We start from the raw sequence: 26,111 nt of genomic DNA, 5'->3' as shown, positions 1-26,111 counted from the left end.
TAAGAAGACACACCATCATTGCGCACTGAACTTTGGAGATCAGCTTCTGGATCTGGTTTAGCTATCCATGCATCAGCAGCCATGCTGACAGGCTCACCCAAATTGTAGTGGCCTCATTATTCTGTACTTGCCCTATACGCTGCTGTGACTTCTGAGGGAAAGCCACACATGATTATATGATCATCTCAGCTAACGCATTAGGGTGTTGATGATGCAGAAGTTTACTCTCATGAAGTGACTTATAGGGCCAGGATCTTTCTGCTGAGTGGAGAGATCCCAGAAAATCAAAGGCAGTTCCTTTAAATCAGAGGAGGTATTAATACATTGTAGAATTCCACAGTGATGGGGTGGAAGAGAAGTGAGAAAATTGTATGTTTATAGGAAGAACCTTGCAAAAAAAACGTTGCATCCCTTATTTTGTGAAAAAAGTGGTATGCAAAATACTCAAAGCACATCTGTTGTTTTTTCTGAAGCCTTCTTTGACTTCTGTAAATTGCATTGCAAGATAGTCTCCACTGTGCAGCTAATATCCCATCTTGAACAAAAGTCTGTTGACTAAGGGGAAAGGTCAAAATCCTGCAAACATATCATGCATCTGAAATGAATCCCAAATTAGAAGATATTAAGTGCTGATATATAAAAAAAAAAGATGTACTGGACAAGAGGAAAGCAAAATTCCAATTCCATTTGATTTCACTGATCATTTGAAAAATAGCAAATGGATGTATATGAAGGCTAAACCCTAGATATCAAAGATAAAGGGAGCATAAATCCAATAAGATAGGATCAAAGAAACATTGGAGAAATGACTTGATATTCAGAGAATATGAAATCCATCATTTTGGCTGAAATCTGTCTATGAAGAAGAAGAGCCAGCAGATCAATACCTGGCTCTGAGCCTGGTGTCACTGGCAGAATTTTGGGTTTTTTGATCATGGGTTGGTTTACACGATACCAGGCCTGCTGGCAACAGATGGGGTACACCTGTCTCAAAGGGGGAAAAGGATCTTTTCACAGGAGTTAGCAGGGCTCATTGAAAGGGCTTTAAACTAGATTTGGAGGAGGAAAGGGAGAAAACCAGGCTCGCTAGAGATAAGCCTGGGGGTGGTACACCAATGTTTGAGGGACGATGTGCTAGCAAGGTCCTTCGATCTGCCATCTCAGTGGAGGTAGGGGATGGAGATCCATGAGGCAGCAGAGACGCAAGGGTTATTAATGTGTTAGAAACCACGAAGTGCCTGAGAATGGTCACATAGGAATTAGGACTTCTTCCCCAAAAAGGTGGTGGGATCAGTAGCCCAGCTCAAGTGCATCTACACCAATGCACGCAGCATGGGCAACAAACAGGAGGAGCTGGAAGCCATTGTGCAGCAGGAAAACTATGATATAGTTGCCATCACGGAAACATGGTGGGATGACTCGCACAGCTGGAGTGCTGCAATGGATGGCTATAAGCTCTTCAGAAGGGATAGGCAAGGAAGGAGAGGTGGTGGGGTAGCCCTGTACGTTTGGGAGTGTTTTGATTGTCTAGAGCTTAATGATGGTGACGATAGGGTTGAGTCTTTATGGGTAAGAATCAGGGGGAAGGCCAACAAGGCAGATATGGTGGGAGTCTGTTATAGACCACCCAACCAGGATGAAGAGGCAGATGAAATATTCTATAAGCAGCTGGGAGAAGTCTCAAAATCACTAGCCCTTGTTCTTGTGGGGGACTTCAACTTACCAGATGTCTGCTGGAAATACAATACAGCAGAGAGGAAACAGTCTAGGAGGTTCCTGGAGTGTGTGAAAGACAACTTCCTGACACAGCTGGTGAGTGAGGCAACTAGGGAAGGCGCCCCGCTGGACCTGTTGTTTGCGAACAGAGAAGGACTTGTGGGTGATGTGGTGGTTGGAGGCCGTCTTGGGCATAGCGATCATGAAATGATAGAGTTTTTGATTCTTGGAGAAGTAAGGAGAGGGGTCAGCAGAACTGCTACCTTGGACTTCTGGAGGGCAGACTTTGGCCTGTTTAGGAGCCTGGTTGACAGAGTCCCTTGGGAGGCAGTCCTGAAGGGCAAAGGAGTCCAGGAAGGCTGGACATTCTTCAAGAAGAAAATCTTAAAGGTGCAGGAGCAGGCTGTCCCCATGTGCCGAAAGACAAGCTGGCAGGGAAGAAGACCGGCCTGGCTGAACAGAGAGCTTTGGCTGGAACTCAGGAAAAAAAGGTGAGTTTATGACCTTTGGAAGAAGGGGCAGGCCACTCAGGAGGACTACAAGGATGTCGTGAGGTTATGCAGGGGTAAAATTAGAAGGGCCAAAGCCCAGCTAGAACTTAATCTGGCTACTGCTGTAAAAGACAATAAAAAATGTTTCTACAAGTACATTAGCAACAAAAGGAGGGCTAAGGAGAATCTCCATCCTTTACTGTATGCAGGGGGAAACATAGTGACAAAGGATGAGGAAAAGGCTGAGGTACTTAATGCCTTCTTTGCCTCAGTCTTTAATAGTAAGACCAGTTGTTCTCTGGGTACCCAGCCCCCTAAGCTGGAAGACAGGGACAAGGAGCAGAATGAAGCCCCCGTAATCCAAGGGGAAATGGTTAGTGACCTGCTACACTGCTTACACACGCACAAGTCTATGGGGCCAGATGGGATCCACGAAATGGTACTGAGGGAGCTGGTGGAAGTACTCTCAAGCCACTTTCAATCATGTATCAGGAGTCCTGGCTATCTGGGGAGGTCCTGGTTGACTGAAGGTTAGCAAATGTGACGCCCATCTACAAGAAGGGCTGGAAGGAGGATCCGGGGAACTACAGGCCTGTCAGTCTGACCTCGGTGCTGGGGAATTTTATGGAGCAGATCATCTTGAGTGCCATCACGCAGCACGTACAGGACAACCAGGTGATCAGGTCCAGTCAGCATGGGTTTATGAAGGGCAGGTCCTGCTTGACTAACCTGATCTCCTTCTATGACAATGACCTGCTTAGTGGATGAGGGAAAGGCTGTGGATGTTGTCTACCTAGACTTTAGTGAAGCCTTTGACACCGTTTCCCACAGCATTCTCCTGGAGAAACTGGCTGCTCATGGCTTGGACAGGCATCCTCTTCGCTGGGTAAAAAACTGGATGGCTGAGCCCAAAGAGTTGTGGTCAATGAAGTTCAATCCAGTTGTCAGCTGGTCACAAGTGGTGTTCCTCAGGGCTCAGTATTGGGGCCGGTCTTGTTCAATATCTTTATCGATGATCTGGATGAGGGGATCGAGTGCACCCTCAGTAAGTTTGCAGATGACACCAAGCTGGGTGGGAGTGTTGATCTGCTTGAGGGTAGGAAGGCTCTGCAGAGGGATCTGGACAGGCTGAATCGATGGGCCAAAGCCAATTGTATGAGGTTCAACAAGGCCAAGTGTGAGGTCCTGCACTTGGGTCACAACAACCCCATGCAGCGCTACAGGCTTGGGGAAGAGTGGCTGGAAAGCTGCCTGGCGGAAAAGGACCTGGGGGTGTTGGTTGACAGCCGGCTGAATATGAGCCGGCAGTGTGCCCAGGTAGCCAAGAAGGCCAATGGCATCCTGGCTTGTATCAGAAACAGTGTGGCCAGCAGGAGTAGGGAAGTGATCGTGCCCCTGTACTCAGCACTGGTGAGGCTGCACCTCAAATACTGCGTTCAGTTTTGGGCCCCTCACTACAAGAAAGACATTGAGGTCCTGGAGCGTGTCCAGAGAAGGGCAACGAAGCTGGTGAAGGGTCTAGAGCACAAGTCTTATGAGGAGTGGCTGAGGGAACTGGGGTTGTTTAGCCTGGAGAAAAGCAGGCTCAGGGGAGGCCTTATCGCTCTCAACAACTACCTGAAAGGAGGTTGTAGCGAGGTGGGTGTCGGTCTCTTCTCCCAAGTAACAAGTGATAGGACAAGAGGAAACGGCCTCAAGTTGCACCAGGGGAGGTTTAGATTGGATATGAGGAAAAATTTCTTCACCGAAAGGGTTGTCAAGCATTGGAACAGGCTGCCCAGGGAAGTGGTTGAGTCCCCATCCCTGGAGGCATTTAAAAGACATGTAGATGTGGTGCTTCCGGACATGGTTTAGTGGTGGACTTGGCAGTGCCAGGTTAACAGTTGGACTCAATGACCTTAAAGGTCTTTTCCAACCTAAACAATTCTATGATTCTATGATTCTATGATTTTAGCTTCCTATTCCTATGAAATTACACAAAAGAGAAATGTCTGTCTTAATCTAAGTCCTTAAAGCAAAGATATTGCTGAACTGATCTGAAGCAGTACACACTGGCACTGATTTACCAGAATTACAATCTTCACATTTTTAGGTCTTGGAATAAAATCCTACTTCATATCTCTGCCAGTTTGTGTCTGGCATATTTTTGTCCTGTGCCTAGCTGTGTCTGGCTGTCGCTATCAGCTTTGTTTATGAAGCACTTAAGTGTTCTACAAATAAAAAAAAAAAACGGTATAATAGGTAGTTATTTTTCTTATTCATAATACGTTATATCCATTATAGCAAAAGCACAATGTTTTTTGAACTGAAGGAACTGCATGACTGTAAATCATTAAACACTTACTTCTTTCACGAACCACTGGCAAAAGGCAGGTCCAATCCACTCTCTTGCATGAATCCCACAGTCTATCCAGACAGCTTTCTTGTAGGGCCGTGATCTTTTACCTAACTTGAAGTGTGAATATTCATAGAAATATCAATAGATCTCATGACATTAATGAGGCACAATAATGAGAAAATACTAGAATACTAGAAACACTAAACCATTTTGAATTTCCTCATGTAAAGGAACACAATTTTATTGTTTTCAAAGGTATGGCCAAGATAACGACATGCAGGTATGCCAAGATAATGAAGCTGATCCACGGGAAAAAAAATTACAGGAGAAGTGAGATCTGTCAATTCCTCTTTTATTAAGAATGATATCCTTAAATATCACATGGAGCAGGGTGAGGAAAAACTCTGCAACAGCAGATGAAAAGAAAGTACACTGAAAGTAAAATTTTTTTTGCGTCTTGCTGACACCCTCTAATTTGTGGTCCTAATAATGTGAGTTGAGAGCACACAGCTCTGAAATCTTGTCAGTAGCTGAAGAAGAAGCATATGTGGCACGTGCTGAGAAGGGCTCCAGAGTCCTCTGGGGTCCCTCTCCACCATAACTGCTTTCCAAGTTGTCTATAAACACAAAACTTTCCAATTCCCTTAAATCCAAATCCTGCTAATTGAACTTGTCCTGTAGTCTATCTCCATGCATATCCAATCCAGGTAGATAGGATTTGGCTTTTAGTTTTCCAGCTTTTTATTTTTTGTTCATCAAAGATGACATTCAGAGAGATATTTAGATCTTAGCAACTCATCCTTAGGAAACACTGTAAAGCTGCCTCTCCGGTGTACACGCTGTAACATAAGTAACAAAGTGTCTGTCCCTGATTCCAGATTTTAGTCTGATTAATGACTATTTAACCTTTACCTTGAGTACAAACAGTGGTCTCCCTTCATAGGATTTTCCAACAGAGAACATGTGAACAAGATCTGAATGAGTTTTGTTCAGATGATGCATCCAACCCTGGATCTGCAAATACAGAAATAAAATTGCTGCTTCAATCTTTGCATTTCATGGGAAGCAACTGTAACACATTTATTAATCTCAGCTCTCAGTCATCTGTTTTTGGATTTTCCTGTAGTTTTTATTTTTGTCTTTTTGTTTGTTTGTTTGTTTGTTTTTGTTTTCACACTTCAACTATCATTGGCCTCTCATAGCTCTACTGCCAGAGGCTGGATGCAGCCTTCAGCCAGATGGGATGTTTTTTCCCATTTTTATTGTTGGATATTACTGGAATGCATTAGCTGTCCATCGAAAATCTGGGGATGGGGCTAATCCACCATTCCCACTAAATATTAATGGAATGAAGAAAGAAGGTCCCTGAGTCTGCCTGCCAGGACACAGAATGGCGAACGGATTGACCTGCAGGATTCAGTGCTACCTGCAGTATTTGTTTCACAGGCACCAGATCTCGTTGAGGTGCAGCACCCTCCACGCTCAGCCCTAGTGACTTCGTTTTGGTGCAGATGGAAACTGTGTATGTGAGCACACTGAAGTCAACAGAAATTGTTTACCCAGCTATCTTCCAGGATAGTATCCCTTATACATGAATTTGTATCTAAGTGTTTTTAAGTTTTTGGGCCTCTTGTGCAAATACTTAAGCATTTGCTCATATTGCTTACTTCAATGACTCAGTGAGACTGATCACTCACTGAAATCTCTTATTCCATCAGAGAAAAAGACCTACTTTAAAAACAAAACTCAGAAGCTGTCAAAGATAGTTACATGTAAAGATAAGCCTTGAATACAAATATTATGTATTTGTATTGAATCCATATATATTTTCAAGAAGGTGCCTATTTTTGAAGAAGAAACATTTAGAACACTTCTGAAGATGAACAAGTAACCATAACTTGTAGAGAGAGTGAAATCTTGGCCTTATTAAAAATAACAGTGTAGCGGATAAGAGGAATACTATAAATTTTCACGTACTTCTTCCAGGGAGTGATACACTTCATAGTTATACCCAGAGAGGGACCTTCGATTCCTATATGACCTCAGTCCAGTTTGGTTTTCTATTGCCTTCTGTAGGTCTGATATAAGAATCCTGGGTAAAAAAAGATAGCGGTATTACTGAAAAACTAGTAGAACACACAGGCTAAAGCAGAACAACAATCACATTTAGAAGAAATACAGCAGGAGTTAAACCATCCTGACGTTACTTCATCTGTTATATTTTGAGAATAGAGTGCTTCAGGCTTATTTGAATATATGCTGCCAAATAAATACTCCAGCTGCTTCGAAATGTAACAGTGCCTTCAAAAAACACAATGAGCTTGTTAAGCAAATAAAACAGAGTGATGTAAATAACGTAGCCAATGTGAAGAAGCAGCCACTTTCATTTGTTTATGGAGCAGCATTTGCTGTCTTCTTTTATAATCCAGTTATACTACTCCGTGATCATGGATCTTCAAAAATTGATTTCAAAACCATAAAAAAAAATCTTTTGGGGCTTAGAAAAACATGCACATACTTTCTCTAGGGAGTTATTGTACTGGCATGGAACATTACATATACCTACAAGCTGTAGAGGCAAAACAACAAAAAGAAGAACTTGGCAGCATTATCATTCTGTCTGAAACACAACAAAAAACAAGCAAAGAAAAAATCTTGTGTGGTTTGTTGTTTACATTATCTACTCTGCAATAGTTGTTTGCCAGTTATTTTAAAATAACTCACGAAAAACATGAAACAATACTAAGTGAAAATTAAATATGCTTGCATAAAAAGTGAGAGGTTCTTTGCATTAAGAGCAAAATGCAGAAACAGTGGTATAAGCTGAAAACTTTCCTATTTTATGGCAAAACCAAATAATGATACAAATATAAAAATATAATATGGAAAACATCTAAAAAGAATTATATTGAAGAAGTTGGAGCATCTATCCTTTCCATCACACAGGGGCAGGAGCTGGGAATATCATCACTGACATCAGTAACAACATCACTGTAAAACTGAGAATCATCCTTGTATACCACCTTCTCCTAAAGCATGGCAATGTGTAATCACCGTACCACTAATTCATCATTCCTGTAAAACGATGGTCACATTCAACCTTTTAAAGTTTTATAGGCATTAGCTTAAATGACTGGAAAAAGATGGAAAGAAACTGCGTTCGCTCTGATCCTAACTCAACTGTGCAGCAGATACCTCAAAGATAATAGGTCTACCTACATAAAATATCAAAGTAAAGGTTATCCCCATCTTCAAATGTATTAGTGAAGTAATTGTATAATTAGGAATTACATTGTTCTACATCAGCAACTTTCATTAAGCAAACTAAGAGCTTATAGTCTTGACTTGCAAAGTGCTATACGCTCTAAGACCAGTACTGTCAAGCATTTAAGCCTGTAGTTGGAGTAAAGCAGTGGTTTTATTCAAGTTATTAGGACATCTAATCTGTTAAAAAATTACTTGCCTGCTTTGCTGAATTCTGATTAGTGTAAGTACCTACCAGGATCAAGCTCTGTTTGTTCACTTTTACAATAATAGATTTAATTTCACAACTCCTGATTGTTTATGTGTCTGTACTCCAAATGAGACTTGATAATCTTTCTTTACTCTTAAGTAACTGTGTACTGTGTGTGCTTATAACACAAAGGCTCTTAAGTCCCTCAGGTCTGAATACAACCTAAGCGACTTCATTGACAGAGAACTTACAACCAAGGCAACTAGGTGCAGTAAGAGTTTATCTGATGCCTGGCTTGTTTTCATGACCGTCTTCTTGTCATAGTGTCAAACACTGGGGCAGATAAGCCTGGTCACCTTCTTCATTATTAGGGCTGCTTAATGCTTCCTGTCTTTAGAAATTTGTCATAATTTAGGCAAGTGTCACTCCGCCAGGCTGAAGTTTTACATGGTGTTTGCCTCAGATTTTCCAGTTCCAAAAGGGATGTAGCAATTTAACTCCTTTGCAAATAGTGTATCAAAAATAAAATAAAATATTGTGAAAAACAGCCATGGGAAAAGGAGCTGTATGAAACCTTGCCTGGCGCCTCAGCCCCTTGGCTGTGGAGCTGCACTTCAGCTCAGGGCTGTGGTCCCCACCCCAGCTGTGCTGTGGGCATGGCTCTGCCCGGCTGCCCCGGCAGCCCCGCTCCTGCCGCTCCCCGATTACATCTGTTGCTGCTCTCATGGCGAATCCTGCCAGCTCTTGTGGAGTTACAGATCTCAGGAGGCTTGTCAGGACAAGCATGCTCATCCGAGGCTTTGCAGGGTTTTGCTTCTGATGGCTGGGACCCAGCAGACAAGGAGTCTGAAATGGGCAGCGGGGAGAAGAAGAGGAAGAGCAAAGAAACAGTCTGGAGCTGACAAAATGCTGCTCCGCTTCCTTCTAAGCACGCACAACTTGCGCGCCAAATGTCAGAGAGGGAAATTTTCCCTGTGGAAAGTTAATGTAATTTTGCCCTAGTATTTGTAGCACGTTGTTTCAGGTAAACTGCAGAGACCCTTCGCTCTCACAGTTCTTGCCCTTGCATGCTCTGCTCTGCAACCTAAGTAAAGGTTCAAGTACAGGGAGTGTTTATAACACATATAAAATGGCCTTCTGTCATTTCATTAAAGGTGATTACTGTGAGCAGGAACAGCAGCAGACGTGAATACAACTGCCGGGGCACAGTAATTAGGGGACATTTTTGTATAAGCACCGGAAAACAATTACAGAAATCCCCATCTCATTTTTAAACACAAACAAAACTGAAGCAGTGTTGAACCCACATGAAAGTCACTCTGAACTTCAGCTACCGGGCCTGCGTCATTAATTTCCTTGTGTTTGTTTTTGTATTTTTAGAACGACAAATTCATAAGAGACCATTGTTGTTATAAAAATGGAATTCTGATAAGAGTACATATAATATACAATATGATTTGTGCCATCCTTTTCTCAGTAAGTATAAATAGCCTCACGTAGGGCTTTATTCAGCAAATGTTTGAGAATTCAAATAACTCATCAGTTGATTATTCAGATGCTTCAGCATCTCACTGAAAAGGCTTTAATGACAAGATCATTACTCTTGTCTAGTATATCATATTGATAAATATGAAATGATAAGTATACTCCAAAACTGTCTTGAATGCTTTTAAGAAACGCTATAAATGATGTGTGATCCTTAGCGTGTATTTGTTCTGTATGACTTGCATTGGGTCACAAGGAATGGAGACTTATAAAACAGAACTAGTACATTCCTTTCTAATTCATGAAGAAGGCTTGCCTCCACATTTGCAGCACACTTGTAAACAAACCTTGCTCCTGTTAAATACAGAGAGAGGCAAAGCAGGCTGTAGAATTAGTAATCACCATCCCTCTCTTAACAGATGTGATTTCATATACACTGAAAATACTTCAGCTTGACTCCAAAGGAGGACATTTCATTAAAACTGCCTGCCTGTGGGAGATTTTCTGTTCTCCCATTAAAATGGTTGTTTTCTTGGCAATGTCTAGCTGTCTGCCAGTCTAATTGCTATGATGTGGAACATATTTTCAAGCGCACTTGGCGTGGTAGACGCAGACCTGCCTTGGAGGCCAGATCTCTGGAGCGAGGCACAGAAAGTGAAGCACAGGCTTACGTGTACTGGATGTTTGCTTGCTGGAGGTAGGGCAGCAGACTTCGGGACGTGTTCTGTGGTACTCGCACGTCGGTAACCGTACCTTCGACGATGTGGAAGGGGCTGCTGGGCTGCCACAGGTCCACCTGTAGTGCAGGAACCAACCTGTAATTCACATGCATTCAGTGTAGGTGGGGAAATCCAGGAGATGGCACACTTGAAGCTATGTAGGCAAACACTCTAGGCACGGTATAGACAATAAAACTGTATTGGCTGGCCCAGCCCGACATCTACGCTAATGGAGCAGATTTTGAGGAATGATTGCGTCCAGCTTACCACAACTCTCATGGGAAATTTGCCAAAGGGAAGAGAGAACAGTCTCAGGAATGTGCCTCCTCAAACAGCTCGAAACAAAAGCTACCTCCAACTTCATGCGCCTCCTCAGACTACTATACATTCCCTATGCATTAGCTCCTACGGAGTCCATGAGTCTTTTTTATTTCACAAGGTATTTTCTATGTTCACTAGGACAGTAAAAGAAAAGAATGCTAAAGAGAGATAGAAAGCGTAGCATATACCAGTGTTGTTTGCAAAGTGTACCCAAGTTTTATTCTTGATAATAAGCAGATCAGAGGTCAGTAACAGAAGGTCACCAATACTATGAAGGAAGCTGTGATCTACGCAATAATTTTATATGAAATGTCAAAATAACAGGATTAAGATAATCAAATGATTACAATCTTGTAAAAAACGATAGCTACCAAATGATACCACAATTATTAATGTGCTATCTATACCTGAACATACCTAAGGGATGCTTCTTGTCCACTTTTACTGTCTTTTGTTGCCAAATCTAAAATACACTTGGAAATTTTAGCCTAGAACATGAATTTTCAAGAAAGCAAGAAAGTTTGCAAACAGAGATTTGAAACTCGGTGTTCTGCACCCTGTAGCAAAATGGTGTTGTACTGCTCAGCCATACCAACAACAGATGCCCATACTCTTCAACAGAGGTGAGAACAGTTCCTCCTCAGCCAGTGTGAGGACAGCGGCGAGAACACAAGCTAACGAACCTCTTCCCAGAGCTGCTGGATAGTCACAGGAGACTATGGAAAGGAGTATCAGCAACAACCTCTGTGTCAATGTGACAAATATGCATGTCAAGATCCACAGGCCTTAAAAATATGTAAGTTTGTGAGCTGAATATAAAGAGGGGAATTGATAGGGACTACCCTGTCCCCACATTTCTTAAAAAGAATTTAGAAAGAATTAATACTTGATAAATGTCTTTTTAAGTTTATTGCAATCAGCTGTGCTAGACTGCATTGATGAAAGTCATGGATACAGCTCATGAGTGTCCCTTGCCTTACTTTCTTTCCAGGATTCTAAGAAGGTTTTTAAAATCTGTGTTTTGAAAGCTCCTGACTTCTTCTATGCCATACAAGCTATTTTGGGATATCTAATGCACTTCACCTGGTCTTGCTATGAACCTCGTTTGAGAAGAGAGTACAATCTTGCAACAGGGGTTTAGTTCCCACCATTTCTCAAATGGCCCCGAGTAAGAATATTCTGATTACCAAGAAGGCATCTGATGCTGACCCTGATGCTACCTCCTCAAGCAGTAGTGACTTCAGTCCAGTTGGAGTCCAATTGGAATCCAATTGGAGTCCAATTAAATACCTGCTACTTTGGAAGGAGAAAAACTGAAACACAGGGGCAGCCTCTTCTATTCCTGCCAAAACCACTCTTTGTTTCATGCTGCCACAATATGGTCTATGGATCCGTGTGATAGTGGCGGGTGGGCGCAGCATCTTTTGAAGCCTAACACCAGGACTGGCAAAGTTCATGAGGCTTGTGAGGCTGACAGCAGCTATGACAGATGGTCAGCAGAAACTGAACTCATGAATTAAATGGTGCTAAATGCTGCTTATAAATCAAGATCCTCTCACTGTGCTAACACCTTATGTTTGTTAGTTTATCTATCTTTTGTATTTTGATTAATTATAGGCATCCAGTGAAATCCCCCCCTAATTCAACATAGTTGATTTCACACCTGGTTAATTAGAAATGTTTATTTGACTTTTAAGATTTATCCCTAGAAATACACATCACAGAGGGTAAACTTGTTGCTCTTGGAGTAACAGCGTATCAATGAAGCTCAGCTTGAGCCATCTTTATAAAAATAACAACAAATTGTTATACACAAGCCAAGAGCAACTGAAATGAAGTGTCTCCTGGCCAACTGCAATATCTAAGCACACAAAACTGGAAATAGAAGTTACAAAAATGAAAAAAAAAAATTCACAATTGAGATATACCTGAAACTTGTCTTTGTTCTTGATAGTTACTCAGGATTAATTTTGGCAAATTTCTCCATCATCGTGGAGGGGATAAACCAACCAATATTCACACTATTGGTTACAACATCAAGTGTTTTAATTTCTGAGGTATTCTAATTGTCCCTCACATTACTGGCTGCAAGGGAATATCAAAAGCAGAAGCAATCTTCCTTTCACTAGTGAAATCAGCAGTATACTGCACACCGCTATCCTCTTTTGGCGAAAATGCAGTATTTCACTCCTGGAAGTGAGACACCATTTTTAGAATGCAAACCACTCCTCTTCAGCTCAGTTCCCTGTTTGGGTAGTTTGGTGTCATTTGACTCCCACTTCTCATCCTTTGCAATGTAAACGAAGCATTCAGTGCCCATCTGGGAGATGTTACCTGTGCTGTCCAGAACATCACTTCAACTGCTGACTTGATTTTGCTTTATGAAGCATATAACAAAAACCACATCTCTCCAACAGACATCTTATTTATATTGCAGCTTTCAGCCTGTCCTTGGCATGACATAGAGACAGTGCATGAAAACTGACAAATAGAAGAGGGATTTCAGAGCAGGCATGTTTGAACTGAGCAAGTCCAGTTACTCGCTGTCAACTTTAGGAGACTTCACCATTGCATCTCCCATGGATACTGAGGGCTCCATTGGAGTCATCGCTCTTCTTTGAGCATCATTCCTCTGGCAAGCATGCCTTGATTTCCACGCTGGGCTCCGCTGGCTGGCGAATGGTAGTGCTATTAATTGTTCTCCTATCCTCTTTACTATCTGCGATGGGGTGTTGCTATCCCCACACATTACACATTAGCTATTATATAGTATTATGGATGGTGTACCAGTCAGTGCCAAAAGACATTTATTTGCTGTGTGGGTGGTGGGATTTGCTAGGTGGGGGGAAGATTCTCCAGCTACAAAACGAACAAATGCAGAAATCCTACAGAACCCCCTGAACACACAGCCAAATACTTGAACCTCAAAATTCACCTGGTATCTTGAGGCTAGAGGAAAAGAGATATGCTTTAGAGTATGTCTGCAAGCCTAAATATTCTCATCTCCTTTGCAGAACTGTCTCCTTTGCACGCCTCTCCCTATCTGTCAGGCAGCAAGTTGCCTTTAGAGGGTCTTGGGATGTTTTAAGCCTCTGGACAATAAGCAGAGCCCAGGCAGGATTTTTCAGCAGACTCAGACTTGGGACCTGGAGACCAATTACTCGGCACCTGCTGCTGCACTCAGGTGTGACTCTGGGTACCTGTTCTCAGGGACAGTGGTGGCTCCACAGATGCCCAGTGAATGCTCTTTCCCAGAATCTCACTGGAGGCACAAGCATTCTGACTTGCTTTCTATGAGAAGAAATGGTATGTAAAAGCATACAGACAGCTCCCTTTTCCCAGAGGATTTAAACACATTATTACTTTATTTAACAAAGAACGTATAAGAGATTATTAATCCTGACTACATAGTAAGTATTCTTTTTTAACTGCACAGTCTTTTTTCAACCTCACTTGTCCCATAAAAGTTCCTGGGATTCAGCTTGTGCTTAGGAAGGCCAACGCTCCTTGAGTTTCCTTGTAGGCAGTTTCTCTTTAAACCGAGGTGTTACAGACAGCTCAAGAGTATAAATGTATCAGCTCTTACCTGGACACCTTCCAAGCTACAGCAACCCTGAACTCAGTTACATCTCTAGCTTTTGGTCAGTATGGTGATGAAAACTCAGCACAAGGCAAAGGGACAAATATTTTAAAAAGATTTGGGTGCTGAGCTAAGAGAATTCAGAATTTCTTCCAGAATTAAAAATAATGCAAATAATTTTCCAAGAATCCAAATGTTTCATTGGTATAATCCTACATATCACAAATGGTGTACACAAAGCTCTGTTGCCCTGCCAAGACAGAAACCAGAGCAGGGAGTTTTTTTCTTCACTAGTTCCAGGTTTTCCTCCAGCTTGTTCTGTGCCTGTGGAAAGGGAGCCCGAGAATCATAGAATCATAGAATCATTGAGGTTGGAAAAGACCTCTAAGATCATCGAGTCCAACCGTCAACCCAACACCACCATGCCCACTAAACCATGTCCCTAAGCGCCTCATCTACACGTCTTTTAAAAACCTCCAGGGATGGGGACTCAACCACTTCCCTGGGCAGCCTGTTCCAATGTTTCACCACTCTTTCAGTAAAGAAATTTTTCCTTACATCCAATCTAAACCTCCCCTGCCGCAACTTGAGGCCATTTCCTCTCGTCCTATCGCTAGTTACTTCGGAGAAAAGACCAACACCCACCTCGCTACAACCTCCTTTCAGGTAGTTGTAGAGAGCGATGAGGTCTCCCCTCAGCCTCCTTTTCTCCAGGCTAAAAAGGAGGAGGAGAAGAAAGGAGTCTCCTTGCTTTTCCCCAGAAACACACTCATGGCTGCATAAATCCCACAGTCCTTTTTTCCATTCAAGTCACTGAAAGAAATCCCCAGCTTCTTTAGACCACAGGGCTTAGTCCAGCTCATACTTTGTAATTAAAGCCATTTTCTTGGGCAGTAGCCTCCAGTTGTTCCTCACTACTCTTTCGTAAACGGGTATTTAATTTCTTCTTCCATTTAGCCTGAAAGGAAGATGCTTAGCGCTCTCATCAGGTCTGCGATCGTGTATTGATCAAAAGAGATGACTGATGCTTGTCATTGAAAATAACTAGAATAACTCTGCCATAATTTACATTTAGTATCTGGAAAAAAATGTTTATATGATTTATTTGTGTTATACCCCATGAAGACAGTAATTTTGTTATGCTTTATTACCTAGCAATTGCATCCTTTATACTTATTGACTTGTATACAGCAATACATGTGCCAAAGCTGGCCTTGACCTTAGATCACTATGAACAGATTTCTTTGAGAAATACTCTCAACTGTAAAGTTCAGAATATAATTATTGTTATGATGCCATCAGTAGAAATGGCTTGGCATTTCTACTCCTCCTGTAAAAGGGAATATGCAGTCAGTAATGCAAGCAGTGATGCTCTTTGCTCATGGGCTCTATCAGCGTTTCATGGGCTCTCTCAGGATGTATGGGTTTTCCATTTACATCCATATGCTCATGTATAGACGGATAATTATAGCTGTGCTGTAGTTCACCTGGAAAGAGTAGAACTGCTCCTCTCCAATGTCTTCACCCTTGCACATTATTTTCAGGATCAGGACTGATTTCATCCTCACTTGCTCCTGCCAAATAAGGAACTTAATTGACAGTCCGGACTGCAAATCTCCTTCAGCTGCCCTTTATGTGCAGCAAAATGGTCCAGTGGCAATTAAGTGTGGGATTCCCTGTACTTTCTAGAAGGACTTATAAGGTAGTCCTAGTTGCTGGTGCAAAGTAATTTGAGTTTCTGATTGAGCACACTAGACATTTAATTGGCTTTAACTTTTCAGTATTTATTTGCTTTTCAGTGAGGCTGGTAAGAATAATTGTGCCAATAAATCGGGATTGATTCACAGGATTGCAGCAGCCATAACACTGACAGGAACAGAATGCAAACAATGCACAGCTTGAAGTTTTGAGTTTTGCAGATCTTTGTGGAACTGTAACACAGTAATGGTCTTGCCACTCTACTTACACCGGTGTAATTTTACACAGGGCTCTATACTGCAGAAAAGAACTCGTAGACTATTCCTCAAGAGAGTCACTGAGGAAAAACCCATACACAATTATACGGTAATTGAATATCCGTTCTTACAAGTACAGATGCCACTGGGCTAAGTATATTTGAAAGACGTGAAACAGTTTTTAACAGACTCATTAAAAAAACCCAACCAAACCCCTATTTTGTTTCTTATTAAACTATTTATGGCTTGGTTCATTTTGTAGTTGTTGCTGCACTGCATAAGAAATGGAATAGTAAGCCCTGGGTCTGATCCTGTTCCCACTGGGGCTGTGCTGATGACTTTGTTGAGCTCAGACTCAGGCTTCCTCACCAGTAAAAGAGGAAGCAGATCCCTCCCATCTCAGAAAGTCCAGGCTTTCTGTGTCTTCTGAGAACAATACACTCGCTACCTGGGCTCTCCTGTTCTATCCTGCGTCTTCCTACTAAAGTTTTCCTGGAACAACATTTTCCTTCTGAGCCTGGCAAGTGGTTTACAGACACGTATTCTGATATATTGATGAATAACCTCTGTTGTCACCTGATGTTCCCTGTGTATCTGAAATATTCTACGCCTATGTGAGTGGAACCCTAACTATGAGTTAGGGTAAAATCTAGACTGTTGACTAAAGCATCTGACTATATAGATATATTTGCTGTATGTGCAAAGTAAAATGCACACAGCCCTGGCTACAGAGCTAATTCTTCCCTTCCGCAAAGTAGGAATAGCTCCATTTGGGCTGACAGGCTTTCTTACTGCATTTTCAGACGGGCTTTTGTTCTCTGAAGCCTTTTTCAGCATTTGCCTATGGAGCTGTAAATGACCAGATTTATAGCCAAGTGATCTTTTTCCCCTATGAGATATTTTTCTGATTCCCTGAACTGCAATGACAGGATCAATTCAGGGATTACAATGGATAAGCAGCTGCTGTAGGGGCTAGAAAACAAACAAAAGGGAATGGAGTTGTGGCTTCAAGGCCTGCTAGGCTGGCTCCTCCCAAAGTTAAAGAAGTGCCTGGCTGTGCCCAGGAATTTCTTTTGTAAAAACTACTGAAGAATGAGTGGTCTAACTCTATTATGCCAGGAATGTTCACGGAGCAGTAGCTTCTTTGCTACCTATACAAACAGACCCGGTCCCAGTCAGGCATATGTGATAAAAAGTGCTTGTAGACCACCGATGGAGTAGAAGTTATCAGTCAAGGCTCAAATGAAGTAGCACTTCAAAAATAATGCTTACAAAGGAAAATTCCAGGGCAGATAAACAGACTCTGCTGGGTCTGAGGACCCGAGCAAAACCCGGTTTCTTTGCAAAGCACTTGGGAATGTGACATTTGTTTCTGTCAGTCAGGTCCAACAGAATTAAAACCATGAAAAGGCTCATAAATCAGCAACAGGCTCCTCAAATTGTCTCCTAAACAAGAAAGAGCAGGAGACAATAGCCAATCATTGGAGAGGTGTACGAGGCAGAGGGACAACGGACGGACAAGAGGAGCCCTGGGGGACAGAGAGCGGGCAGTTCTGTAATACTCAGGTCATTGTGGTACTATCATCCTAAATATTTCTCTTTCGTTTGTTGATTACTGTAATGATTTGCAAATGATTAGTGTGAAACAGTGAACCTGCAAAAAGGTATTTCTGGTCTTAAACACTGGGTCAGGAACAAAGATTTGTACCATATCCATAAAAAGAGATAGTATTTATAAAAGCAAAGGACTGCAGCAGAACATGTAAAATTTAAGATAGGTGCCTGTGATTGCGTCAGAGCAGCAGCCAATCCAAAAACTGTGACAGTGATCTATAGCTAGAAAAATAAGTATCTCCATGAGTTTGTACTTGAATTGCTAAGGAATTTGCTGCATTTTAGTCTACCAATCACAACCGTATGAAAATGTTCCTTAACACTGCTATGCAACATATGTGTCATCTTACATGAAAGTTGGAGGAGGAGCTCCACCATCATTTACCTCTGTCATACTCGCCGTCATATCTGCTCCAGTGGTCTTTGGCACAGCGACTGTGCAAAAGGTGTTCAAGGGTGTGGGGTGGTGCTGCTGGTGGGAAGAACAGTTACCAGGCTCTTATTTTTCTTCCCCACAGAAACTGAAAGAAACTTTATGTAGGAACATGCTGGAGACAAGAGATACATACTGCTGTGTACATACTGATGGCACCTCCCAGCTGCTACTACCTTTGGCACTTAGTGAAAACCAGAAACTGGCATCTCCTGCCTTGAAAAAGAGCATGACTCCCTGTTCCCCACCTGCCTCATTTCTTACGACCTCAGACACGTATTGCCCTAAGAAACAGTTGCATACACGGCAGTGCACGACGTGTAAAAGCTTTCTGAGAACTTGCTCTGGAGAGATGGTGATCCTGTGGTCCTAGAGGGGGGGGCTGGCAGGGGGAGTGCGGGGGACCCTGCTCTGCTGGGCTGGGGCAAGAGCGGTCAGGGCCAGAGCCACCTCCTGCTGCTTTGCAGGCTGGGATGGTGGCTGATTGTACTCAGTACATTTAGGCTTCCTTTTTGCTTCATTACTGTGGATGAGTATTGGTTGAATACATGCAAGTTTAAGCAACTTTACAGAACTCACAACAGACAAATTTTAATCTGTAAGGCTGGCTATTTTTACTGGCAGTGCAGGTCTATGCACTATGTTCACCCTATCAGGGAAAAAAGCAATATTTTGTCACCTACAAGTTAATAGAACCAGCCAATGAAGGAATCAATTTATAATAATGATTAATAACAAAGCACTGTGGGCAATGGAGCTACAGACCAAAACTAATTTGTGGAAATTACTCAGCAAGTGATTATGACTAATGCGATTTGCCTTTGGGCAATTCATGAACCAAAAGTTAAATGTGTGGAATGAAACATTCATTATCCATTATTCACTCAGTATAGGCAATGGCATTTGTACTGTAGCAGAGCCTATACACTTCAGGCAGGTTTCAGGGGTTTATTACACTAAGCATTACATGGACTTTTTTTTTCTTAAAAAAAAAAGGGGCAAATATACCTCCTAAAGAGCTCCAGATGCTAAATTTAAAAAGTCTGAAGGGACTACGCCTTCTGTAAAAGTGCATGAGTTAACCTTACAGCTCAGGTATTGGTAGAAGTGCAGTCTTGTTTGAGATCAAAAGGTTTCCATGTGGACTAAAGCCCCCGAGTAGTCATCCAACTTCTTCAGCGAGTTTTGTCGCTTACGCTGTGGCTAGACTGCCACTGCTGCCCAAGTTAATTACTGGAGGCATATTCTAAGATACTTCAAATACATCAAGACATATAGCCAATTCCAAGATGATCCTTCAAGTATGTCTCAGTGCAGGTTTCTGTAAATGCACATTCAAGAAAGGACGTGTGTCTGATCCTCTTCCCAAAAGGGATGGATCTTGCAACCTGCTGACTTCTATGGCATTGGCTTCAGCGTGGCAGAAGGCAAAGCTCTCCCCACTTTTTTCCCCACTGCCCTGGTGTTTCTTTTTGAAAGAAAGCAGCTACACCAGACTGTAAATGACAAAATCTACTCAAGAAAAATCAGTGATAAGGGCAGTCATTAAGAAACAGGCAGATAAAACAGAATGAGTGAAAAGATACATTGCCACTCTTTCCAGTGCCCGTTTATTTTCTTCCTGATTGTTTTCCTTTTGTCCAAATCAGTGGGCGATAAGAAGGGGAATCTTTGCATTTGCTTTATTCTCTGCCTGACACCGAAATACACTGCTTTGTAATAGGACCATCAGGACAATTTTCTCAAACTTCTTTGTGATAAAGCCCTTCAGGAGGATACACTCATTTGAACTGGACAGAGATGAGTTTTCCTTTTAATTCTTTGGATTATGAAAGATAGGCCAGAGGCAAAGGCTAAGTGACTCTGCCTTACAAGTGTAGATTTTAAAGGCAGAAGGAAATGGCTGGAATAAACACAGAACACCACAATTCTGTAGTAAAGCTCCCTCCACCAGACACAGCGAGAAGGGAGCCTGGGACAGGAGGGATTGTCTTCTCTTTCCCTTGCTAGCATAGATGGTTGTATGCAAGGAAATCCTGCAATGAGAATATGATCCATTTGTGCAGAATCTACTCTGTGTTTGCACTGTCCTGGGAATTTATTCAAAACATTTAAGTTGTGCATGGATCACGCTGGGCACGAACTGGGCTACCCAAACTTGACTTTTGCACTGCAATTTCTGTGTTTCTTTGGGTTGACTAATGGGGAGTCATCCTGACATCACTAGAGAGCATAACTTCTGGTACCTTTGAAATATACCTCATCTTTAATAGACCAACTTGCCAGGGTAGAGAAACTTATGTCTGAAATTAAACCCAAGTGCAGGTATACATCTCACTTTGAGAACGAAGTGATGTAACTTTTATTTTCACTGTCTTTTCTTGTTCTTCTAATACTGACTATAGTGGAGAATACTATCAGGCCATACCGTAACTCAGGTTGAAGTCTTCAAATGGCCTTAAATAAAATATTAACGTTCTTCAATAGACCAACTACTTGCAGTTAATCCCAAAATACTTTCTCTGAAAAAAAAGTGAAATTGGTGCTATTTGATGGTTATTTAGGTACAAAACTGTTGTGTCTTGGAAGGATCCTGGTTCCAGCTTTATTCTTCCCTTGAGGAACAGAACATGTGAGTAATATGACACGTTGGTATTAATTTACTGCTCAAACCAAAATGGATTCAAAGGGAATGTGTCTTAAAGCAGTTCTGGTTTTCTGACTCTAAAAGGTAAAAATCCAAAGCGCGGTACTTGTAATTGTAGCAATTTGTATATCTCTGTTGACCCCCTTTTTCATATCTCTGTTGTTTGTCAGGCATACTGTGTTAAGACAGCAACAGGACTATATCTGGGCTTTGTCTGTAGCTTATTTTGCACTATTGCATTTTTATTGGTGCACTGTCTTCTATTTTCTCCTGAGCACATTATCAGCATTGTGCTTAAAGACTCATATTTAAAAAATTGAACGTAAGTCCACTGTCCATTGAGTTTCCAACTCTGGAAGTCTGGGGGCAGGAGAAGGACAGGGAAGACTGACATGGAGACTTAAAAAATTGCACAACTCTCAATACATGGTTCTTCAGAGGGGCTGATGACTTGCAGCCGCTACTGACTTTTGCTGGTATTGTGAGTACTTGGCACTTCTAAGAAGTGTCGTTGTCGATCCACTCTTTCATGAGTGAGTAACTTGGGATTTTTTTGGGGGTGAGAAAAGATAATGATAAGTTAATGTTAAACATACCCATTACTTGTTAGCCCCCCAGGTGTCTCTTTCTGTCTGTCCCCATGTAGATGGGCAGTGAAGCAGCTGCAGATGGGAGAGCCCCAAGACCTGAAGTGCAGCCAAACCCAGCCTGTTTTCATGAAACTGGGTGTCAATACTCTCTTTTTTGAATTTTCCCTTCAACCTCCTCAGCTTACTACCTCATCAGAATCAATCACTTTCTAATTAACTAGTCAGATTCTGATGCAGTTTGCCAAAATTTTATTATCCTGCTCTCAGAGTTATAGCATGCAATTATTTATTCAAGTTTCTACTGCTCCCATTTTGATGGGATTGGGTGAAGGAATCTCTTTCTGGGAGCCTAAGGGAGCTCTGTAATGAGAAACAGTTGCAGGAAGGTGAGTAACCCTTTTGCTTCGCAGGGTTTGCAATATGAGGAGAAAGGAAAAAACACATGTGCTCCATCTTTATGTTCCAGCATCCAGGGGGAAGAAATTAATGCAAAAACCAGCTTCCACATGTACTTCTTGGGTTTATGGTTAGATTTTTTTTCCTAATTGGGAGTAAAACAATTATCCTTTTTAGGGTATTACAGTAACATTCACAGTTGAGGGTCAGGCCCTTAATAAGCACTGCAGAAACAAATATAAGACAATATTCTTTAGGAGAGTTGGGCATTACAGTACAAAGTGGTATAATACATAGCATTGCGACACTGCCTCTGTTGAACATTGAAATTCCTCATGGAACATGCGCACAGGTTGGATGTCTCGAGAATGGGATTTACAAAAGATAGCATCTTGAGTGGGGGACTAACTGAACATATCGTTAAAAAACACAGAGGTGATGAAGAGAGCCTCAGCCTTCCTCCTTAAAGCTAGTAAGGCATCAATGTCTTGACTGCTGGAGTATTCGCAGCAGTAAGCCTTCTCCTGGGCTGAGGTACCTAAGGCAGCTCTGTCCACTTTCTTAAAAAATGGTAGCAAGAAAGCCTCGTCATAACTGGAAGATGGAATGCTTTTCAGGAGGGCGTAAGAGCTCTTCTAAGATCTTCATTTTGCTTGATTTGGTATGTGGACTGAGATTTGATTTACTTGTATCCCAGATGTTAACTATTGGACTAGAAAATTATATGCACCTTCATTCTTTGCCTCAGTGAGAACACAATCATTTACATGAGGTTTCAACAACGGAGACGGAGATACATCACAGACTGCCTAATAGTTTGCTGGAGTTGAAGGCAGTGGGCAACCCAGAGGTTTAGCACATGCTCCCATCACTTTGGTACCACTGGTGTTCTGCTGTGACCCAAAACTGTATGTCACAGGACTGCCAAAGTTACCAATGTGTTCCTTTGTCTATGTCCATACAGCTTTTTTCAGCCAGACACAAACGAAGGCTTGAATTTGCTGTGCCAAATGACATTAGCTTGTGCCTGTGCTGCCTGTAAGGCTGCCCATCAAACTCCTTTACCTTCATAGGTACAGGGAGAAGTCAACTGTTGCCCGCCGGGCTCAAGCAGAGTATGAACTAACACAGGGGAAGAGGCAGAGCCTGGGACCCGCGTTCAACTCCTGGAACAAACTCAACATAGTGATCAAGTTGTTACTTCCCTGGTTCTGCTCTGGTTAGGCTGTGTTTTGGAGACTATTAATGAGGCTTGTCCCTCCCCCAGTGCCTGAGGGCAGCGCCTGTGCATAGTGCAGTCCCTTCCATGCTGTCGCAGGGGCCAGAGACCTTGCTTACAGGTACTGCCCATCCTCCTCTGAGATAATGGGCCACACTGCTGTGGAAAGACTGCCTGTGCCTTCGTTAGCTGTGCCAGCAAAGCAGCGCGCTGCAGAGTGCTCTTGTGCTGCGCTGCTACAGTGGCACCATTGCATTTCATTTATATCTGCAGGAAAAGGCCAGGGAAGAAAGTTTTTGGCTTGCTAGTGAGTCTCGTAGACACTCTCTCAACTGCCTCTAGAAAATTACTCTGCCAGAGAGATTCTCAAACTGAAGGCACTTCCTTTTTCCTATTCCTGTGTGTGTTCACATCTTGAATTAACTCAGTGTTTTAAATAAAACCATCAGCCAGATAATGAAGCATGCAACTATGTATGCTAGCAAGAAGTGAAAAAAGCAAATTTGCAAGTGTGGCACCTATATTATTTTAAGGCAATAAGTGTTTCTTGTTAAAATTGTCAGGCATGATGAATATAATTCCTATGCTATTTTATTGGAAAATTAGGAATTTAATGGGCAAAGGCTGCTTTCCAGATTATAAAATAGCTTGAAGTAAAGTGCCAAATGAAAGTCATGACAGTTAACCCGCTACAGTCTTCAACAAAGATCAGAAAAAGAAGATGAGAATAATCAAACTCACCTTAAGCCTGTTAAATGCAGCCCTCAGGATCTGTGTTTCCCTCTCGCTCTCAGGAACAACTCGTATGACTTTATCACTGCCAATAACAGAACATTGAATTGACACTTTAAGGATCTTTGCAGCAGCACAATGCAACAGTAAATAGGTTCAGAAAGCTACCGTACTTGTGCTCTTTTTCAGCATCTGCAAAATGTCGGATGAACTGGAGCTCTGCTTCTAAACTTGCTCCCTGGATTGTGCACTTCCATAGAAATCATTTGCTCTTCACAGCTCATGGTGTCAGCTTGACCCTCCGTATCTATGTAAATGCTTTTGTTCATTCCCTCTAATTTAAACCATTCAGGCTGACATCTTCCATACTGAGTATCTGCCTTAGATCAAAACAATTATTTTTTTTGCCAAAACAAATAATCTATTTCTGAGGACAAGATTAGGTAAGATCCATTGCTTTTGTATGTTTAAACATTTAATGGGCTTTGAAGAGTCCAGTGTTGTCATGCGTTAAAGAGGAGACTTGACTTTAGAAGAGAGGTGACCTTCATATCAGGGACATGCCTTTTGCTTTAGCCATTAAAGCTTGCACGAATTTTGTGAAGTAAATAGCTGTTCATACATGCTCAGAAGGTTCTAGATAATAGCAGCTCATTTTATGCACTTTCTTTAGCAGATCTCAATGAACATAACTTTGCAAATAGGAAACAAGAAACCGAATAGCTGTCCATTCAATGACCACCATCCGTGTCATGAACTATGGGAGGCTGGAGACCATAGAAAATATAGGGGGTGATCATGTAACTAAGACATCACCATCATAATTCATACACAAGAAGGCTGAAATAAATTTGCATGGCCAATGCTAATTCCGGCACTTTCCTACATTTTGAGTTTTTGGATTTGTACTGTTGATAATCAGTACTTCTCCTCTCCCAAGAGACCTTGGAGGTCATGCGTATCTTTATTTCTACAGTTCCATCCACTAGCCAGAACCCCCTTTTAAAAAATTTCTTTATCTCCAGTTTCGTCATTATCTGGGAATTTTATGCAGTAGAATTTCCCTTGACATTGAGAGAAGTTTGTCCCTTAAATATATTGTGAACTCTTCTACTTTCCTGAAGCTTCTGAGTCTGCTCAGAAGGTATTTGGCCAACTAGAAGCAACACCGGTGAGTGTGCATTTGCCAGCCTCATTGTTTTAGGAAGGGTCCCAAGCTGCTGCTGTTCTCAGCAAGGTGGCACCAGGTCTTGCCTTTGGTGTACTGCAGCTACAGCTCTGGTAGGACTCACCTTTATTGCAATAATTCCTTAATGCATATATAGGTAAGCATTAAATATTGTCAGTAAGTGGTTTCAAAGAATGCACTGGTTGTTGGGTTCAGTACTACTAATAAATACTGAATTCTGAAATGGCTTACTCTGCCTCTTTCTGGCAGCTGTTTTCCCTTCCCCCATTCTTCCTTAGTCTTTTCTCTCCAGTCAACATCTGCTCCCCTTGGTTAGCCTCTGATCCTTCTTTCTGTCTGAGCTCTTCAGTTTTGGTTCTCACTCCTGCTGAGCTTTCCCTGTAGACAGGTCCCATGCCTTAAAACTCCTAAGTCTTCCAACAGCTTCATGGCCTTAAAGCTTTTGGTCCAGTTAGACTCCAGGTTATGGCTGCAATAACACTGATGTACCCAGAGATGTGGACCTCAGTCCATTCTGCTTGGCTGCTGTTGACCTTACTTGACAAATGGTCTATGCCTAAGAAGGAAGATTTCTGAAAGCACTCTTGTTATAATTTGGCAGCTCTAAAATTTTAGAGGAAATTACTATGCTTCCAAGCCAAGTTTAACCTCCTGTATAGGAACTTACACAGAAACGAATAAGCCCCTTAGAGTACTACAACTGCTGCATCTTTTCAAGGAAAATAGACGCTTTTAATTTATCATATATACAACAGTAATATTCTTTCCCATTACTCATTTCTTTCAGAGTATTAACTTGCTGTTAAGAAGGAAATGGGTAAAAAGAAGTAATGATTGCCCAGGACATGTGAAGGTGAAGTAATTAATAAAGATTCATTGGACATTTCTGGAAGGATTGGGACAACGGACATATAAAAACCAGATTTTAATGAAGTAAGTAGCTAAGCATGTGTTACGCAGCTGTAATGGAATTTCGAAGGAACAGATATCACTTAGGTACGGTCTTGAATTAATACACATCACTCTAATCTGTCTTGGATTAGCTCAGCAACAATGTCATTTCCAACGTGATGAAAGACCTGCCTTAAAGAGGAAAATATTGGTGCTGTGACAGATTGATCACTTGACACATTGTTGGGAAATGCCTCAAGCTGTGGCTAGGTCTGCTGCTAGAGAGCTCATAGCAAGCAGTTTAGCATACCTGGTACCGTTAGTATTTTATGAAAAGACGG

The 26,111-nt window shown here is 41.9% G+C and overlaps 1 protein-coding gene across 1 annotated transcript in view; it reads right to left on the bottom strand.

The window, feature by feature from the left end:
* The window catches only part of CPA6 (carboxypeptidase A6), a 90,960-nt gene that overhangs the window by 27,721 nt on the left and 37,128 nt on the right, over positions 1 to 26,111 (bottom strand). Inside the window, exons 2-6 of the mRNA XM_076328952.1 lie at positions 23,700 to 23,775; positions 10,156 to 10,280; positions 6,523 to 6,637; positions 5,458 to 5,559; positions 4,552 to 4,656 (exon numbers count right to left, since the gene is read on the bottom strand). Of these exons, the coding sequence (XP_076185067.1) occupies positions 4,552 to 4,656; positions 5,458 to 5,559; positions 6,523 to 6,637; positions 10,156 to 10,280; positions 23,700 to 23,775 (523 nt within the window). The remainder of the gene's footprint in view (positions 1 to 4,551; positions 4,657 to 5,457; positions 5,560 to 6,522; positions 6,638 to 10,155; positions 10,281 to 23,699; positions 23,776 to 26,111) is intronic.

Source organism: Aptenodytes patagonicus, chromosome 2 (assembly GCF_965638725.1).
Source record: "Aptenodytes patagonicus chromosome 2, bAptPat1.pri.cur, whole genome shotgun sequence".
NCBI classification, from domain to species: Eukaryota; Metazoa; Chordata; class Aves; order Sphenisciformes; family Spheniscidae; genus Aptenodytes; species Aptenodytes patagonicus.
This window is presented reverse-complemented; position numbering and strand designations above follow the sequence as displayed.